At 41.2% G+C, this 20,150-nt stretch overlaps 3 protein-coding genes across 9 annotated transcripts in view; 1 reads left to right on the top strand and 2 right to left on the bottom strand.

The window, feature by feature from the left end:
- gemin6 (gem (nuclear organelle) associated protein 6) lies at window positions 1-3,078 on the bottom strand. Its single transcript, XM_083768335.1, has 3 exons — window positions 2,759-3,078; window positions 1,769-1,794; window positions 1-869 (listed from the first exon to the last, which is right to left on the bottom strand). The coding sequence occupies exons 1-3, from the start codon at window positions 2,884-2,886 to the stop codon at window positions 517-519; spliced, it is 507 nt and encodes a 168-aa protein (XP_083624461.1). The 5' UTR covers window positions 2,887-3,078; the 3' UTR covers window positions 1-516.
- A 782-nt stretch (window positions 3,079-3,860) lies between these two features.
- On the bottom strand, window positions 3,861-9,248 carry LOC310862408 (uncharacterized protein). Its single transcript, XM_083770306.1, has 4 exons — window positions 8,755-9,248; window positions 6,501-6,551; window positions 5,753-5,914; window positions 3,861-5,439 (listed from the first exon to the last, which is right to left on the bottom strand). The coding sequence occupies exons 1-4, from the start codon at window positions 9,104-9,106 to the stop codon at window positions 5,207-5,209; spliced, it is 798 nt and encodes a 265-aa protein (XP_083626432.1). The 5' UTR covers window positions 9,107-9,248; the 3' UTR covers window positions 3,861-5,206.
- Window positions 9,249-10,039: 791 nt separating this feature from the next.
- ralgapb (Ral GTPase activating protein non-catalytic subunit beta) overlaps window positions 10,040-20,150 on the top strand; it is a 31,933-nt gene continuing 21,822 nt past the window's right edge. For all 7 annotated transcript variants that reach the window (XM_083769624.1, XM_083769623.1, XM_083769622.1 and 4 more), the window contains exons 1-8: window positions 10,040-10,182; window positions 11,492-11,714; window positions 14,155-14,357; window positions 15,343-15,509; window positions 16,506-16,692; window positions 17,163-17,294; window positions 17,631-17,809; window positions 18,959-19,110. In XM_083769624.1, the coding sequence (XP_083625750.1) occupies window positions 11,538-11,714; window positions 14,155-14,357; window positions 15,343-15,509; window positions 16,506-16,692; window positions 17,163-17,294; window positions 17,631-17,809; window positions 18,959-19,110 (1,197 nt within the window). In that variant the 5' untranslated portion in view covers window positions 10,040-10,182; window positions 11,492-11,537. The remainder of the gene's footprint in view (window positions 10,183-11,491; window positions 11,715-14,154; window positions 14,358-15,342; window positions 15,510-16,505; window positions 16,693-17,162; window positions 17,295-17,630; window positions 17,810-18,958; window positions 19,111-20,150) is intronic.

Genomic DNA, 20,150 nt, shown 5'->3' with positions numbered 1-20,150 from the left:
TGTAGATCCACTCTATGGAAACCATGCAGGATTATCTGTAGGCCTGCTCTATGTACAAACAAATTTGGTTGTATCTCCACAAAACACATAGTTAATACAATCATTTATTGGGAAAACAGACAGAATACAATCGGAATTTAATCAAAGTAATCCCTCCAATAACTAATCTGTGATTTATGAAGTTTAAAAACAAAAAGTAGCTCCTGTTGTTTGTCTCTGTTTGGGTGGTAACGCAAACCAGTGAACCCCAAACTGGAACATACTAATGCATCACTGATCTGGTTTTCTGGGCAGTAAAGAACAACAGCTGTAAATCCATCACGGCTCAGCAGGTGGAGCTGTGTGACCATCTCTCTATACCAGTGGTTTTAAAAGTGGAGTCCAGGGACATGGTTCCTTGAGGGGTTTCCAAATGGGCCCCAAGTTACAGGTCTGTAACTCTTGAGTATACAAATGGAACCAAATGGACCCGTACTATGGGGGTCCTTGAAATTAAAACGTTTGAGAACCACTGCTCTACCCCGTCCTGTCAGGGTTGTTGTCTATCAGGTTTTGGATTCGGGCCAGGATGATCTCGTTGCTGCTGCTGCAGTCCTCCGGTCTGTAGGGCGGCGCCACCGTCAGCACGTTGGCGACCTTGAGCACCTCCTGCTCCCCCGTCATCTCCTCCACCGGGATCCGGTTCCTCTCCAGCCACGCCCGTACGCTCTGCTTCCTCCTGCGGAGCTCCTCGCCGCTCAACGTCTCCCCCGCCGCCTCTCCGAGGAACACGGAGCGGAGGCGCTCGCGCACCTCCTCGTCTCCCTCGCCAATGACCTCCACCTGCTCAACGGCGTGGCCCATCACCACCGACACCGAAACGCTTCCTCCTGTTGGAAACAAGTCAAGCAGGTGTAGGGATGTGTTGACAAAACAACCTAGAAGCCTAAACTACTAGTACTACGGTGCCGCTTGCCCAACAGAACTGATCTAAAATCTGATAACACGTGGTGATGCAACGCTCCATCGAATGTCAGATATGATCCAATAGTGCTTCTCAACCTTTATAATTTCAAGGACATCCAGTTTGATATGAATTAGGCCACGTTGTGATACAAGGGTATACAAATGGAACCAAATGGCTCCATAAGGGCCCATTTCGTGATCTAGTATGGCCCCTGGCTGTCCGATCCGCTGAAACATTGTCCGGATATGGCGATGACGACTGTGTACGTCCCCTCCAAATGTGGGCAAGGGTCACCCTTGTGGATCTCAAATTTCATGTTGATGAAGGGAGGTTATCATCACCGGCTTTAGGCAGTGTTTCAGCCAGATCCGAACACCAGGGGTCATCTGAGGTACTGTACTCTGATCCGACCAGGGGTCATCTGAGCTACTGTACTCTGATCCGACCACCAGGGGTCATCTGAGCTACTGTACTCTCACTACTCTGGATAATAAACTGTTGTCAGGACGGCTCTGCTAGGCGGAAGTACGGCAGCTATGACGCAATAACCGTAGCTGTCAAAATCGTTAAGCAAACAGCCGTCGGCTAACTTGCCGATATTGCTTAATTCTTACATGCGATGGACATGATCAGCAGTGAAAAGAGGAAGGTGCTGGAGCAATCTGTGATATTCTAAAACCGTTTTAATAAACATTGTTAATATGACATATGGTATTAGTGTTATTTCTTCATTCAGAGCATGCGGAGCGGACTGCCGTAGCCGAGATTAGCCCAGGACTGACAGACCCACGCAAGCAACCAAACACACGCACGCACACATACCTTCCTGAAAGTTGACCAGCACAACACTGTAGAGAGGAGAGACATAACAATAGTTCATTTTTATTCTTATTTCACAGATAAACTTTGACTAGTGGAATTGTTCCAACAAATGTATTGTACTACAATACTAGTATACTATCTGATTTACTTTTATACCACTTAAATGGTATAAAACGTTTTCTCCAGATAGGGTAAATTGCCGATCACAGATAGGGCAAACTGACGATCAGTCGATCACTGATCGAGTCATTTGGAGTGAATATCGGCTGATCACCAATCGGTGGCCGATTGATCGGAGCATCTCTATATTCAATCAACCAATCTGAACATGATTGAACATTTGTCATTTAAGGCCTACTATTTCAACAATTGCTACAAACCCTTTGGATATCCAGTCATTATGGCATATAAACAATAAGTAAGGGGTATATATTTAGGTCTGATACTAGCCCCTCTCGGAACCCTACATAAAGCTTTTCTGAAATTTTGATGAGTTTTATGTAGGGTCACTGTTCATGACTATATTTTCGTATGGGAATTCTGGAATGTGGATGATAAACATGCTCACACGAAAAAAAATCGTCAAAGAGCGCAGACAGGCGTTATCCATGTTGTTTATGTTTTATGTATGTCCGCGTACCAGGTGGCATGGTACTGATGCAACAGGACCCAATGCACTGGGTCTAACTAATGTCAGAAACTTCAGTAGCATTGGGTTCTGCTTGGAGGGCTAGTCTGATACGTGATATTGATGTACCGTGCTTTAGTATTCAAATCATGTAGGCTATTTCAGACCATTTTATCACGTTTTCACATTTTGGGGGAAAACATGTCAATTTAATATTTTCCCAGCCCCAGACTTGTAACTGACAGTCCAATCTGCATGGGACCCATTGGCAAAACAGTGCCCTAAAAGTCACCATCTGTCTCGAGATACTACTGCTGACAGTCAGGTACCCCCTCTCTGGCTCTAATAATAACATGTTTTACCTGGCTGACACGGGGTCCACAGTGAACATCCAGCCCAGGTGTTCCTGTCGGTCTGTCGCCCGAACTTTCACCTCTTTGTTTAAATATTCTGCCCATTCTAACGGCGTCATGTGCATCCACACACACATGACTGCTGCGATATGAAATTAAACGGATTAAACGTCAACTAGATGAAATTGACAATAGGCAATCCACTCACAAAGTACTTATTTTCTGTCAATTATATGAAATGTAATACCGATAAGAAATGTAATTGCCTCACTATCAACAAGATGAAAGAAAAGCCGATGATCTGATCTTAAATTTGCACACACACAGTGGTGGTGGTGTGTCGGTGAAATGCATCCGGATTCCGGAAGAAACGTGTAGTTGTAGTAGGCCTACGAGTAGTTCCTCCTTTTCGTTAGTGAAATTAAAACAGGTTATTCATTATTATTATGTTTAATTATTTAGGACTCTATGTATGGTGCAAAATCTGCTATGGTTTCTGCTACACGTGTGGCATTTCAAGTAGATTCTTGGACAGTAACATAGATCACTTTAATTGTGTAGATAATTTAAAAATTTAATCGTGTTTATAAATAAATTATCCTTTCGGTTATCACTTGACACGCCTTGTTTAGGGTCAGCTTCCATTTATTCTCATTTTTAGGCTGACTGCGATCCATCATTCGCCATCCACAATTATGGCAAATTATTTCAAAACACCTATAGGTGTTTTGAAATAATTATTGAAATAATAAATAAAAATAAATATGTTCACGGCAGAAGTGGATCGTGTATACACTATCCACTTCTGCCGTGAACATATTTAAAAAAATAGCAGATCTACAAGCTCAGTGCGGTGTGGTGCGACGGTGACACGTTTCATTTCACATTAACTTGTAAAATGGGACATTCTGCACAATGACTGAGTACTTTTACTTTTGGTATTTTTGTACAAAACACCATACATAAATAACACCATACATTGATTTATTGTACAAGATTTGCAGTCTACAACCAGCAGTACTTGCATGACATTCATTTGCATGTAAAAATCAATCAACCAATCAATCAAGTATTTATAATAGTATTAAAAATACTTTAATCAGTTAATCAGATGTAGGCAGGGGCCTGGCAGAGACCTGCACTCAAAGAAGTACACTTTTCTATTCTCATTGGATATTATGCACATGCCATGGTCACATAACCATTAGTGCATGCTTTGATGGTTACAGTTTTATAATCAGTTTTGATGAGTAGGCCTAAACCTTTGTGGAGATCTTCTCAGTTCTCATTGTATGCTAGTTACTGCCATTCAGGATGGAAAATGAAATGGATTTGGGGAGTAGTTTCATAAGGGGCTGGTTTGAAGTACTTGATATAAACAGAAAACGTTCAGTTCACTAGTTTATACACTCTACTCTACAACTGCCTTCATTTCATCTGATTGTCTGTCTGGCAGGCAACAAGCGATCTTAACTGTGTCTGTTAGAGAGGGGCAGAGAAGAGTGGCTTTGCTCAACTTGATTTATACTTATATTCTCCACTCTGATGAAGATACATGTTCGACATATCATGCAGCCTTACTTATTAGCCTATATTTTGGCTAAACATTTTTGTAACTTTTTTTTCTGAGACTCTGTCGATTAATCGGAAAATCAATTAATCGGCGGCATCCCTAATTCTCATGTGCTTTGTTTAAATAAAGATATATACAAAATATTATCTTTTGTACTGTACAATTATCTTGTGGAATGTCCCACCAAAATCCTTCTGACTTCTTGATATTAAACAAAAGTATGGCACCTCATTTTGACATAACATATTTAGTACAGTAAGAGGCTGCTGTTTATTAGTGTTGGTCAAACACCTGCATCATGCATTACAGAGCTTTTACGTCTGTTATTAAAGTACAAGATGCATGTCTGACATTATAGCGCTCTCACACTAAAAGGCAAAGCCATTAATGAATGTATATAAAATAAAAGAGTTTGGGATCAATTAAATTAATCCTGAAACAATGTGGGATCCTTTGAGAAACTCAAACTGAAATTGACTCACAATCAACAATGTTTTAATTGAGAAATCATCAATAGCCATGTTTTCCAGTCAGCAGTTAATCAACAATGAAACTTATATATGCCTACTTCATTGACCAGTGTGTCGCAGCGGTCTGTACTTGGTCACTTCTTTAATCAAATATCATTGCTGAAAATAACCTAATCTACAAGCTCACATCAACGGATATTCACCTCAGGATATGCACACTACACTAGGGTTCATTTGGTTGAATACAATCTGGGCACCCATCTGCAAAACAACAGGAAAACAGCACCCTCTTTTCCTCGAGTCAACAGTCTGTCTCGAGAGACTAATTTAAATAATACCCACACGTCCATTTATACCCCTGGTCGTCCCTGGAACCGACATCGAGAACCAGTGGGTTAAATAATAACCCCCGTTCTAGAGTTTATCTTTCTCGTCCTCATCCACAAGTCGTGTGTCCAGACTCTTCAGTTTGACTGTTTCTGCCCCACCTGCCCCACCCCCCTCGGGGGGTGGGGCAGGTGGGGCAGGTGGGGCTCTGTCCGCCAATGCAGCTCCGCCTGCTACTACACCTCCCACTGCTGCACCGCCCACCGCTGCTCCAACCCCGGCGACCATGGCAGACGCCCCCGCTGTCAGACCCACTGCACCTGAAGAGAGACAGACAGTGGGACAGCTGAGAGATTGATTATGTTATGTTGTTGTTTGTCATATTTGTGATTGTGCTTTGGCAACACTTGTAAAATGTCATGCCAATAAAGCCTGTTGAATTGAATTGAATTGAGACAGTGGGCCCTAAGCTCGTTTCAAACGTAATTTTATTATCGCGATAATATCGTTAATTATTTTGGCCACAATAGCCTAATCATGACATGAAATTGTCATATTGTCCCTTCCCTAGTGTGAAACAATGACCTTTTGATGACAATGTGACAAAGTCACAGGTTCAATCGCCTCAGCTACCTGCTGATTGAAGAATGGCCACAACACTTCCTGCCGCCACTCCTCCCCCACCGGCAATGGCGGCTGATGACATCATACTGGCAGCGAATGAGCCGGCAGCAATTCCGGCGGAAGTGAACCCGACTCCTGCCAAGACGAAGGGAGCTGCGACCACAGCACCGACTGTAACAGAGAAACCAGGGACAGATAAACCGGTCTGTTACAGAGACCACAGAGATAATTTAAAAAAATAGCAGAAGTAGCTTGTGATCTTGTAGATCAGCCATTTCTGCTTTTTTCAGCAGATAATTTCATACAGAAGGCAGGGCAGGAATTTCATGGAGGCAATGGAGGCTGTCATGCCCCCTCAGTTTGGCATTTTGCCCCTCAAAACAAGTGGCCTTGTTTGGGGCCACCCACTCTGCCCCATCTGAGTGTATCGTTGTCCTCTGCTCCCTTCTTGATTTTAGATACCCTCACTATACTAGACACATCTACTATCTAATAATTGTGAGTTTCTTATAATTGACTGATTGACTGGTTGGTGCTCATACTTGAATAGAACCAATTCAATTCAAAGAGCTTTATTGGCATGAGAAAACATACGTTTACATTGCCAAAGCAGAAAGAACAATACAACAATACAGCAATACAATCAAAACAAAAATGATGTACATTTGAAGGTCAGAATCTTCAATAGATCAAATTCTATGTACCAAGATCACTCTTGCACCACATCCCCTAAATACCGTAGAATATCTTATCTTACTTCCACAGACGAGAGCTCCGCCCACTGCTGCTGTAGAAATGAGAATATTTCCTGGAAAGAGAATGAAAGGAAAGAGAAAGAGAAGAGAAGGAAAGAGAAAATAATGAAATATAATTAGAATTGCTAAACTCAAAACGGATAACTATCGCTGAACTCAAAAACGATGGATGTCGGAAATGTAGTCATAATAATAATAATAGTCTGCTTCTCAAAATCTGGATATCAAATCAAAGATTAGCTAGGTTTTTGATTGATGGGTATTTTCTTCATATTTTATGTTCACATCTTATTACTATGTTAAAGGTATATTCAGTGATTTCACTCAAAAAACCTTAGGTTTCGTTTTTGGCTGTGGGACCCAGCCTTTCGTCCAATCAGGATAGAGAGTCAAAAACGAAACCTAAGGTTTTTTGACCCCCAGGGGTTAAATGGGGACAGGGAGGAACTCCTTATATGGCCAGCACACTCTATAGTAGGGAGGATTATCACAACAAAACAAAAAAATAAGTGATATTTGAATTAAGTGAAATCACTGAATATACCTTTAAAAAAGACCTTGTCTTCTTGTATCTGGTGAACATGACTGCCCTGTCACCCAGTGATGTTATATCAATATTTGCATGTGTATTAATTCTATTATCAGCTGTCGCCCACTCCAGATTGAAAAATGGAGAACGCCCTGACAAACAACTTTGCCCTAAAGATGAGGATAAAAACACCCTCTCACCCCATGAGATAACAGAATCCTAATCACCGAACGTGATTAAAGTCAAAAACAGGATTCAGACTAGCGGACGCTCATGACCGCCTGATGACACTGTACTCTGATAAACACCTCTCGACCTATTGAAATGTGACAACTGAATTCTGTATCTATGACATGTTTTTCAGTATATATGTTTGTGCAAAATGATGTAACATTGTTCAGAACACTTACAGTACGGAGAATTCTCTCTCGTACTTCCTTGATATTCTTGTACAACGCTTGAACCTGAAGAACTTCACTAAAGATCCGATTGCTTTACATGGTATTCCTGTGTGAAATTATTTTAAGGTCTTTTCCTCTCTGGTTTCAATAGAGAGAATACTTTTGGGTGAATACTTTTGGGTGGTCTTGATTGATTGAGGTTTCTCACGGTTCAAAGGAATAATAGATAAGGTGGAGTTGCAACAAATCTAACATTGATATTAGGGAAAAAATAACAAGAATTGACATGCAAACGTTTATGTGACAGTGAAAATATGGTATTATATTATAAGTGGCATGTTATTGTTAATTATCTACACCGGGTCTGTTAGAGTTAAAATGGCAACTCCACTTTAACTATTCTTCCTGGATTAGTGAGAAACTTCCATCAACCAAGACCACCCAAAAGTATTCAACCAAAAGTATTTCTCTCTGGGAAAAGCAGAGAGGAAGAGACTCTGAAAGAAGTTGACACAGGAAACCGTGTAAAGCAATCAGATCTTTAGTAAAGTCTTCGGTTCAAGCTGTTGTTACAAGAAATGTCAAGCCAGTAGGAGAGAGAATTCTCCGTACTGTAAGTGTTCAGAACCCCGTTACATCATTTTGCGCATACATTTATACTGTCAATCATGTCATAGATACAGAATTCAGTTGTCACATTGCAATAGGTCGATAGGTGGTAATCAGAGTACAGTGTCATGAGCGTCCGATTGTCTGAATCCTCTTTTTGACTTTTAATCACGTCCGTGATTAGGATTCTGTTGTTTGACTCTTTATCTCAGGGGGTGAGAGGGTGTTTATATCCTCATCTTTAGAGCAAAGTTGTTTGTCAGGTCATGCGTCACAATGTCACATTTTTCCATCTGGAGTGGATGACAGCTGATAATAGAATTAATATCATGCAAATATGGATATAACATCACTGGGTGACAGGGCAGTCCTGTACACCCAATACAAGGTCATTTTTAACATAGTAATAAGATGTGAACAAATACCAAAGAAAATATCCAACAGGGTCTTTTTGCATTTTTCTAAATAAATTAATCTACACTGAAATGTATACCGGAAAACATGAAATGTTTTGTATTAACCTACACTGTAATGATACAGCTGACTCAGACAGAGTTTATAAACAGCTGCTACGGTAATATATAACGATATGTTGCTCACGCGCTCGCTCACTCACTCACACACACACACACACACACACACACACACACACACACACACACACACACACAACCTTTACGTTTGTGTTGTGTTTCAACTTTCATCATGTGTTGTTACTTTTTATCTTCTTCTGTCTCTTTTCCTCGCCGTCTCTCTGTTCGTCTGTCTGTCTCTCTGTGTGATCATCTGCACTCTCATCAAGGTAGTGCGCGGTGAGAACAGAGACCATGTCCTCATACGTCCAGGTTCTGGTTCGAGTCCGACTCCCACGGGAATGGATCTCGAGGAGCCTCCGCACGATTCTGCGTCCTTCCTCGCCGAGGCATCGCAGCAGTGTGGCTGCCCTGTCCTCCCCCGGGCATTGTTCCATTTCCACATACAGGCTGAAATCACCGAACCACTGCTCCCACGGTACCGGGGGAGAGCCTGCTTTGTCCAGGAACGGATCAGGAGGGCAGAACGGTGCCATGGTGATTATGGTTCTTCTAACTACCCCGGGCCGTCCGAACTCTGAACTGCCTGGACCTGTTTGTTACTCTGATGAGTGTTTAATTAAAATATAACCTCGCCTCACCAGGCTTTCCACCAATTAAAATATGATTTCAGGCAGGAGCTGGTGAACTTGGGGGCGTGGTTGAGACAGAGGTTGGCTTTGTTTCCACTTCCCAGTTCATATTGCTCCTATAGGTTTCAGTTCTTTTGAAAACACTCAGATACTTAAAATAAGTGTTCATAAATTTCAGTGCATGTGCAAAAATAGCGCCAGTGTCCCATTTTGTTGTTACTTTACGCATTTAAGCCTTAGAGTATATATTAATATAATATAATATTAATACTCTAAGATTTACGCCCATAGTTTACGCCTTAGCCCTAGAACGGCTCTTGTTGTTACATACAGTATGTACAGTATTTCACATACTGTATGTAACAACAAGAGCCGTTCTAGGGCTATTTACGCCTATGATTTATTGATTCTCGTCATTCTTTCTTTATGCTTCTTTATGATTAAAAAAAATAAGACAAAAAGTTATTGGAGTGTACAGTACAGCTTAACATTTATAGACTATTGAGAAAAGAATAATTAACTATCATCTGCCTTTAAAATAAGTACATAAATTGATTTGTAAATACGACAAAATATATTACGGTATAATTATGTGCAACTGCAAATAAGGGGCTACACCACAATGCATTTTTTTTCTCCCAACAATGATTCGTCTTTATTATAGACTAGTAATAAAAATAAACATATTGTTGTTCTTTCACAATGTTATTGCTTTTTTTGTTGACGTTTTGTGACCAAACTTTTACTTTGAAGCGCACTGACGGAGGGAGGAGGAGGTGTTTTGATCAGTAGCTGATGTGTGTGTGTGTGTGTGTGTGTGTGTGCGGTGTTTGACAGTCAGACAGCCAGTCAGTCGCTCTGCTGCTCCTTGTTGAAGAAGATGGAGGCCGTCTGGATGTAAACTTGTACGCGGCGTAACAAGCGAGCCATTAATAACGAATATCACACACCTGTTATGTCAACAGCTCCAGTCCGTCCAGGTAAAAACACCACATCTCTGTCTACATCTCATACACAGTACACACACAGCTAGCCTGGTTGCTAACGTAGCTATAGCACGAACGAATGACAACCAGTGGAAGCTAACGCTAGTAGCTAACTAACCTCTAGCAACACTGAAATACGACGCAGCTGGAAGGAATGAGACATGTTTTGTGTTACATTGTCATTGCTATTATACTTCTTTCATTGTGTGGTTGATCCAGTCAGTGGCAAACTAAGCCTAGCTGCGTTCGTTAGCTACATTTGGACTGTACATGGGGTCAATGTTAATGTTCTACTTGCTACTTTTATGAACGTTTCCTGGTTGATCAGCTGCTGCAAGATGCTTCCTGCACCTCATTAAGTAAAGCGAGGAGAGCACAGACTTGCCAGATGAATGTCATAATGCATCATGCATTGACTGCATGTAGTGACTTTGAGTGCACTGATGAAGTGACATAAAGTGCATTGACTTGACACATTCAACTTTTCAACTATTGGTGGATGAATTTCTTAGCTCACACAAATTTAAGAAAGAAAAGTGGTAAATAATGGAGAAAGGAAACAAGTCAGATATTTATAATATAATTAAAGCAATGTCACATTATGTGTGCATGGTTACGAATACTTAAAAAGACAATAGCAATACAATCAGATTGAAATAGCAGCAGATATAGAAACACTGTATGTATAGTCTCTGTGCAGTCTCTTGTGTTCTTTGTCCATCTCTGACCTCACCTCACCCGTCGTTGTTGCTTAGCTTTGGATCAAGACTATCATAGATTAATGTAACACTGACTCTATAAAATGCATCTATGATAGTATTCTAGATCCAAGGCTAGTTGTTGCTCATGATGACAAGTGATAAAGTGATAGGTTTGGGCAATATATGGATATTATATCAATATCGTGATACAAGACTATTTATCTGGGATTTTGGATATAGTAATATTGTGAAATGGCATAATTGTTGTCTTTTCCTGAACTGAAACACTGAAGCCTTATTTTATACTAAAAAAATGTCCAAATACAGAATGAAAATAGCAGATCTACAAGCTCACAACCCTTGTCTTATATGTTGTCTGTTTTTTGAACAATAAATGACAATAAATATATTTATTTATTGTCATATATCAATAATATTGATATATCAAGGTAGTTGGTTTTGTGCTTATGATATCTGGCCCAGCCCTAGCGATGCGTCACATTGTCACAGACAATCATAGATGGTGCTAGATTGATCTCCGTGTGCAGTTGTTGTGAGTGGGATGGATGGATCTTCATCATTGACCTGTGTGTGCACTGCAGGTGGAGGCAGGTGGTGTGAGTAGACCATCATCGTCACACCATCATCATGTACTCTGAGTGGCGCTCGCTGCACCTGGTGGTGCAGAGTGACCAGGGCCACCTCAGTGTTCTGCACACGTATCCGGACGGAGTGGGCATGGAGGTGGCCAACGCCGTGGTCAAACCCCTGGGGACAGCCGTCAGTCCTGTGGCCACGGAGAACATCCTCAAGACGGACAAGGAGGTAAGACAGAGAGAGGACTCATTAACACTAGAGTGATGGGGATTCATTTTAGTACATTTTCATTGAAAGTGATCATACCCGTCCCTTGTCGATAATGCTTATCGATACGTGTCGTTATCAATACTCAGTCAATACTTTGATATAATTTGGTTACAAGACAACAAGAAATTCGTAACGGAACTGTAATGCTTTTTACATCTTAAGTTAAATTAAAGAAGTTGCTGAATGTCAAATTATATTTTGGTTGGCCTATCATTAAACACAAGTCATAAGTCACAAGTCAAATATTCTTGTATCAAACTTGTGTTAGTAAAAAGCATTTTCCTAAACATGTATAACATTACACAAAATATGTAACATAAGGAGTTTTTCGGGCTGCCTGATTGCAGCCTAATGTGTTATGGACGTGACAAAAAAACAGATCTACAAGCTCATCGTGCTGCAGCATAATCCTGTGCCTTGGGATAGGTGGTGTAGCAAAAGATGTGGCACGAAATTTGGACTGGAATTATACCATTCTATGCTTTATTTTTGCTACACTACCTGTCTTTGGGAATTTCAAATAGGATTAAGAGACTCATTATTGCGCTGATTGATTGTTATATATATAGGCCTGGAAATTAGGTTAAATATTCTGGAACGGTTTTGGAAATTCATTGGTAAAAATGTGTGGGAACCCTGATGTGAGTAGTGTTTGTGTACAACCAACCAATTTCAACCAATAATATTCAATGGATCCTCATCTGTCACTCATTCTCCATGTTTATGATATGCCCACTTTTGAACATTCAAATTAAATTCCATTCCACATGTCCTGCCTATCATCGTTTCTTATCCCTTATCTCCAACGCCCTTACATCACGTTACGTTACATAACGAAACTACTATTTGCAATAACTTGTAACCTAACGCTTTACATTTCCCCATTCCATAACGGCGTTATAGTTACTGTGCGTGTGTTAACCGCGTTATGGCGTTATTATGTCAACTTCTGTGATCCAAGTGAAAAGTCTCGCCATGCAGCTCCGTGAGTCAGACTGTCATACAGGCGTCTCAGTGCTGACTGCTGCTGAGAGAGAGCGCTCTCTGTGTTGACAGTTTCGTTTGTGCTCTGCCTCTCATACTAGCCTCTGAGCCCACATGGCTTCACACCCTAACATGTCATTGATTGGCTAACGTAGGGCCAGCTTTCAGGGTAAGCCAATCAGAGACAGTCTGACAGAGTGGGGCGGGTCTTTTCTTATGCCTGTAGGTAAACACAGACCTACAGTCTATGACACAGACACACAAACCCTTGTAACGCATACACAGAAAACGCCGGTAGAACGAACATTATTACCACACGCTACAATGGCAAATGCGGATAACAGCAAGATCGGATGGTTTGTGGGTTGGAAATATCGATTTTAAATCGCCACAGTAGCATGTCACCAAGAGTCAACTTGATAAAATGATTGCTAGGTAGCCTATGTTGTTGAGGAAATGCTTCCCCTCTCAACGGTGGAGTCTGTTCCTTGGTCAGCAAAATACCAGTGAAAGCAGGGCCAATGTGCAGAAATACATTTTCCAAATACCTGAACAGTGAATATTCTAAAATGGAAGATGAGCTCAAAAATACATTTGATGAATTAGAATATCTCTCTATCACTGCAGATATATGGACTCATTTTGTATTTGATTATTATAAAAACAAAATGAAGGCAAGTTGAGGCTACAATAAAGATGCCTGTCAAAATTTCTGAACATGTTTTATTGTTCCACTACATTTCATAATGTTAGGAGGGAGTTGTCTTTTCTCTTACTGTGCGACAGAACAAAAAACCTTCTTTTAAATCGTTTTTTATATTATTATTTTTTAAAGTAAAGTAACTCGAAAGTAGTTACTTTCATAACTAGTAAAGTATCAAATTACTTTTTTAGATAAGGAACTATAACTATAATTCTTTACTTTTTAAAAGTAACTTGAACAACACTGCTTATCTCATCTCACCAGGAGAAAGCCTGGGATAGAACTACAGCAAAAGGTGTCAATGGGGTGGGACTTCCCTTGTATATACTTCCCCTGGAAGCTGTTTTTTTTTTAACCTATCATGACACGTTTTCATGACCTAGGAATCCTAACAGAATAGTTCTGCACAGTATTAACATAACTTCCTTTAGGACTTTAGGGCGGCACTTCCTGTACTTCCGCTTGGATATTTTCAGTAGCAGTTCTTGTCCAGCCTATGTCCCACGTGACTATTGATGTTTCTGCCAAATAAGCCACGACAAGTTAGATACTCTTGAAATGCCGTTAACGTTTGGAATTTAATCTTGTTATCTTGCAGTTTTGGAATCCAAACCGCAGACTCTTCCAGAACTTTGCCTCATGGGCAACTAAAATAACGCAACATAATACCTTCTCTACTCAAAATGGCTTCATTGTGTTCCCCCCACCCAGGTAAAGTGGACCATGGAAGTGCTGAGTTATGGTCTAAGCCTTCCCCTAGATGGGGATACTGTCAAACTGTGTGTGGATGTTTACACAGACTGGATGATGGCCCTGGTGTCACCCAGGGACTCCATGCCTCAGCCTGTGGTCAGGGAGCCCAATCTGTACATCCAGACCATCCTTAAACATCTCTACAATGTCTTCCTACCCAGGTATGATTTGCACGGGTTTGCTTATATTTTTCATTAACTACATTAACCTTAGTGTCCCTATTCAAGATCTGAAAAACTCAAAATAAAGTAAAATTGATTTTAAGATTTTACTGCCTGTTTTTAAAGCCCTTAACCCATTCTGAACGGGCACCCATTTTCGTGTCAGCATCATGTTATGCTTTAGCTATTGAAAAATAGCAGATCTACAAGCTCATATCGCGCCACCGAGTGGCGCGATACGAGCTTGTAGGTCTGCTATTTTTTGAAAAATCGAAGAACGACTGACATTTTTAGAATCTGATCTCAGGTCAGAATGGGTTAATCGGACCAGTGTGTGTCCAGTGGAAACCTCGTGTGAATCTGATCTCAGGTCAGAATGGGTTAAGCCCTTTAAAGCCTAAACGGTCAGGCTCCTGCGTATATCTGTGATCTGCCTGCGATCATCCAGGCCGCTGCCTGCGATCATCCAGCAGGGTCCTATTGATGGTTCCCAAGTCTCGCCTTGCCACAAAGGGTCACTCACTGCCTCGGGACAGGCAGGCAAACTTTCAAATGTGAAATTGTTCTGTTATCCAAATTGCTAGTGGAAACATCAAAGTAGCCACTTTTTGCTTACGTGCATGCAAAATAAAAAAACATAATTAAAGTATGATGTTCAGAGCTTAATAAACATTAATTCAAGGTTGCGCTAACAATAACAATGATCTGAGCGTCAGCACACAGCTGTGATCATGGAATGGCTGACTTACTTTTGGTTCAAACGACTTCTTATCTGCTTATCTCGCACATTTCACTGGCACTAGTACCTACTATGGTAACCGGCGTTCAAGGTGTTGAGGAGGAGAGGGAACGAAGAAAAAAAAAAAACCCAATGTTTCGACAGCTATGCTGTCTTCCTCAAGGTGTTCCAGACCACTTTTCAGTATAAGATGATTATACATTTTTTACACCTTAGATCTATAACTCCTAATGTCTTCCCTTCCAGGCCTGAACAGCACAGTCTGAACCACATCAGACTGTGCCAGCAGGTTCTGACCGCGGTCCAGAAGCTGGCCCGGGAGTCTGTCAATATGGAGAGGGAGACCTGGGAAGTGCTGCTTCTCTTCCTGCTCCGTGTCAATGACACGCTGCTGGCCCCACCCACTATTGGGGGTAAGCTCGCCATGACCCTATACTTATTGATCTGTAACCCACTGACTAATATATTTTTAACCCGTTTTCAGTTCACAGAATTGAGCTCGGATATTATTTGACTTTTTTCTTACGACAAAGGTATTGGCAATTAATGCAGCAGATGTGTCACGATTCTTGCCCGTGGCAAGAAAGGAAAAAAGCTGATCTACAAGCTCATAACGTGTGATGTGTTGTGAGCTTGTAGATCAGCTATTTAAGTTAAGTCAAATAGAGCACCGAAGTCTGACGTCAATATCGGTAGAGGGCGCAAATCCACAGGTTTGTGTACTTTTTTTTTGCATTATAATCCCCATAGGGGGATTTTAGATCGCCTCATATAAGAACTGTGTTTGAAAAATAAACATGTCACCCCAGCCGTTTCACTCATATGGATATTAAGAATCAACTGACTGTGAGAAAACGCTAATGTTACTGCTACTGAATTAGTTACATTTTCGCTAGAAACAGTCACATGAGTGACTGACTGTTGCAAACGATACAGAGACACCTCCATGACAATAACGCAGAGACAGCTTGTTTATTTTTACCACAACACGATTTTAAGATGAGCCCATGTTATTCTCCATAGAGAAATTACTTCCGTGAACCAGGGGAATCGAAGGGATGAGCGAGTTATGTCAGGACTTCTGTGCTCTATAACTATCAAATATTAACTTGAATCTAATTAATTGTTTTTCACAATATTTTCTATACAAAATATCAACTCTCCATAATCTGAATTGGCATTGAACACAAAAGTCTCTTTATTATAGTGCAAAAGTAATGAAAACCTTTCATCTGAAAGCAGAGGTAAAGGTACACACCAACTGGTAGGAAAAAAAGCTGTCATGTTTTCTACACCTCTTAAAATCAGATTAGAAGATTTATATCACATCACAAGTGAATGCAAAGTATGTCCACGCTCAGGTTTATTTTATATGCCAATAACTGTAACGTTCTCCCCTGTGTGCCCAGTTGGGGTGGCTGAGAAACTGGCAGAGAAACTGATGGCAGTGCTGTTTGAGGTGTGGCTGCTGTCATGTGCTCGCTGCTTCCCCACACCACCCTACTGGAAGACGGCACGGGAGATGCTGGCTAACTGGAGACACCACCCACCAGTGGTGGAGCAGTGGAGCAGAGTGGCATGTGCCCTAACCTCCAGGTAAATAAGTCACCAAATATTTTGTTTAATTTGAGCATCGGCTGACATGTATCTGATGTTCTTGTAAAATGTAGGATACACTATTTGGATACAGCTTGTGCTGGGTGATCAATCACTTAAAACAAGTAATTATAATAATTCATTATTATTTTAAAACTCAGTACTGTATATAAATATATAGCCTGCAGTCATTATTACATAAACGGCATTTCTACTGCCAGGCTTTGCAGGAGGCTACCCTTCTATAAGAGGTCTGGTCTTTGTGTCTTGTCTTGAGCTAATTGTGCAAACTGCTTGACTGATCAGCACCAAATGTCTTGACCACAGTGCCGGTAGTGGAGGTACTACTGCCGGTAGTACCTCCACCAACTAACTCTTCCTACAGTAAGAGTTTTTGTCGACTCTTTATTAATGCGATATGTACTAAATGTCATATTTTTTTGATTATATGATATTTTGTATTATTCCAGACTGTTACGCTTCACCCACGGCCCCTCCTTCCCTCCTTTCAAAGTCCCGGATGAGGATGCAAGTCTAATCCCCGTGGAGATGGACAACGACTGTGTTTCACAGACCTGGTACCGCTTCCTCCACATGCTCAGGTAACACAGACACCGCCTGCTGCTGTTTGAGCTGATCTTCGAGCTTGAAAGTCTGTTCTCCTTGACATTGACAAGTGGCATGCCGATGTACTATTAGATCACCGTTTTTCAGAGTGAGGATGGACATGTTGCACCAGCGGGGCCAATTGGATAATAGAACATAAAAAAACATGTGCCAGTTAAACAACTGATGTTCCTATTTTAGGGATCAAACATTTTCAAATAACTTCAAATTGTAAAATATAGTAAGAATTAGACACCACGTAGAGTATGAATTAAGTATTACGGTAGGCTCATGTATGCTTCGATCATATTGACCCTCTGTGGTTCCCATAGCAACCCGGTGGACCTGAGCAACCCAGGGATAGTGAGCACCACGCCAAAGTTCCAGGAGCAGTTTTTAAATTCTAGTGGCATACCTCAAGAAGTAGTGCTTCATCCCTGCCTGAAGCAACTGCCCCAGATCTTCTTCAGGGCCATGAGGGGCATCAGCTGCCTTGTCGATGCCTTCCTGGGTAAGTGAGTGCATGCGTAATAGAGATGCATGGATTGCAGTTTTAGCCGCCGTTGCCGTGGGTAACCTCAGTTTCGGTGGATTTGGTTTATTCAAATATAATTATTAATTAATGTTGGATAAATCAGACAGAGTGACATTCCCAGTAGGACAGAGCTGTCACTTCTGTTCTCACCAGCTTTTTTTAAAGATCTGTTTTTGGGCTTTGTATGCCTTTGTTGATAGAGAACAGTAGTCAGACAGGAAAGGGGGAGAGAGATGGGGAGTGACACACGGCAAAGGCCGCCGGGCTTGGGAGTCGAACCCGGGGCACGGCGTCCGGCTGGCTAGGTTGAGCTAACTGTTGTCACCAGCTTAGAGGGCCATTGGACATGCTGACGCACGCACGCACACACACACACACACACACACACACACTAGGGCACTTTTTTATAAATATGTGTACATTTAAAAACGGTGTACATTGGTGACTATAACTATAATCTACCTGATCTTGAGGCCTACAAAATCGGGGAAAAAAATATATCCTTCTCAACTAGTCAACTAGTACCAGCAAGGTCGACTAGTGGATTTACTAGTAAACTAGTCTTAATGCTGCTTAATGCCCTAACACACACACACACACACACACACATACACACACACACACACACACACACACAATTTTGATGAATTGAACAATGTGGACCCTGTTGTAAAGTGTAATGCTTAAGGTCGTCCACTCACAGTTAACAGTCTTTGTATTGAGTTTGTGATTGAAGTGTACTGTAATTCTACAAACTGTTAATAAATATTTCAATCAATCAATCAACACACACACACACACACACACACACACGACTCATTATGCCACCGAACCCCACCTTATTGAGTCTTTTCCACCATAGCATTTTACGCATTAACTGCCAGAGTTCACACATCGCCTATTTCAGCCCTTGCCAGCATTTTCGAGCGTTTTTTTCAAACCGTTCAAGACCCAGAGAATATTTCACTCCACAACGATATACACAGGTAAAGGAGGAGAGAAGTAGAAGAAGTAGTCTCAGCCAATTCATGTTGCATCCAGGGGCCCAGGTCTCACTACTTGATCTGATGTGAAGTATTCATGTGAAAGTGTGTAGCTGTCTCTAATTGTTCCTCTTCTGAATAGGTATATCACGTCCCAGAGCGGACAGTGCCCCGCCCACCCCAGTCAACAGACTGAGCATGTCTCCGCCCCCCTCCGTCAACAACACCACACCCCCTCACAGCCGGAAGCAGCGACATACCGTGGTCACCAAAACCGCCAGCAAGAGTTCAACTGTAAGTCTTACTGGAAACAAAGTTAAATACTTTTCATGGGTTAAGTATTGAGAAAACCCTTCACCAAACATAACAATTTTTTAATTTAGCTTTCCTATTTTGGACATGAGATTATTGGCCTGCAAATGCGTATATCATATAAGATCGATCTGCTATTTTCACTACTCCAGCTCCACATCACTGGTCTCCGGTAGACTGCACTCTTGATTTTCTGTTAATCAAACTTAATCGTAATGAGCTGTAAAGGAGATCATTCCTCACAAAGGGGTTGTAATCGTCCGTAACACAAAAGTAATCTTAACAAGTTAATCTTCTCAGAAGGTAATCCTGAGGATAATCATAATCCTGAGGGGCGCTCGGGTGGCGCAGTGGTAAAGTCCCTGCCCAGTCCCACCACTTAAAACTAGAGCTGGGACTCGATTAAAAAAATTAATCTAATTAATCAGAGGCTTTGTGATTAATTAATCTAGATTAATCGCATTTTAATCGCATATCATTATTTGACCCGAGAACAGTGAGAAAGCAATTTTTTCAAATGGATTTTGGTATACTAGTCTAGTGAATCAATGAATAGTGAATACATAAGTTTAAGCAATAAAACATTGTTTTTGTAGTAATAGGGGTAATAATTCTTTATTGAATAATTGCACACAACTGTGCTGTAATCCACGCTACCATCGGATAGCCTTTTAAATCCTATTTCCAATCCACGGGGACAAGCAAAGTGATCTCAGCGGCTTCCCCCAGTCTGGTGAACTGTCTGCGGTGTCTGGTGGTGTTATTGTCTGAAGAGGACACGGACACTTGGTGCGCAGAAAACTGAAAACTGTCCAGTGACAACGTTCCGCGGTGAAAATAACTGAAAACTGTCCAGTGACAACGTTCCGCGGTGAAAAAAATAGTGCGATTAAAATGCGTTAATGTTTTTAATGCATTAATTTTTCTGTAGTTAATTAATCGTAATTAATCGCAATTAGTCCCGGCCCTACTTAAAACATTATATAAAAAAGAAGGTATTAATCATGTCACGTACAGCGGTA

This window comes from Protomyctophum parallelum (assembly GCF_964188405.1).
Source record: "Protomyctophum parallelum genome assembly, chromosome: 7".
In the NCBI taxonomy this organism is placed as follows: Eukaryota; Metazoa; Chordata; class Actinopteri; order Myctophiformes; family Myctophidae; genus Protomyctophum; species Protomyctophum parallelum.
The sequence above is the reverse complement of the archived record's forward strand: the minus strand, read 5'-3'. Positions and strand labels throughout refer to the sequence as shown.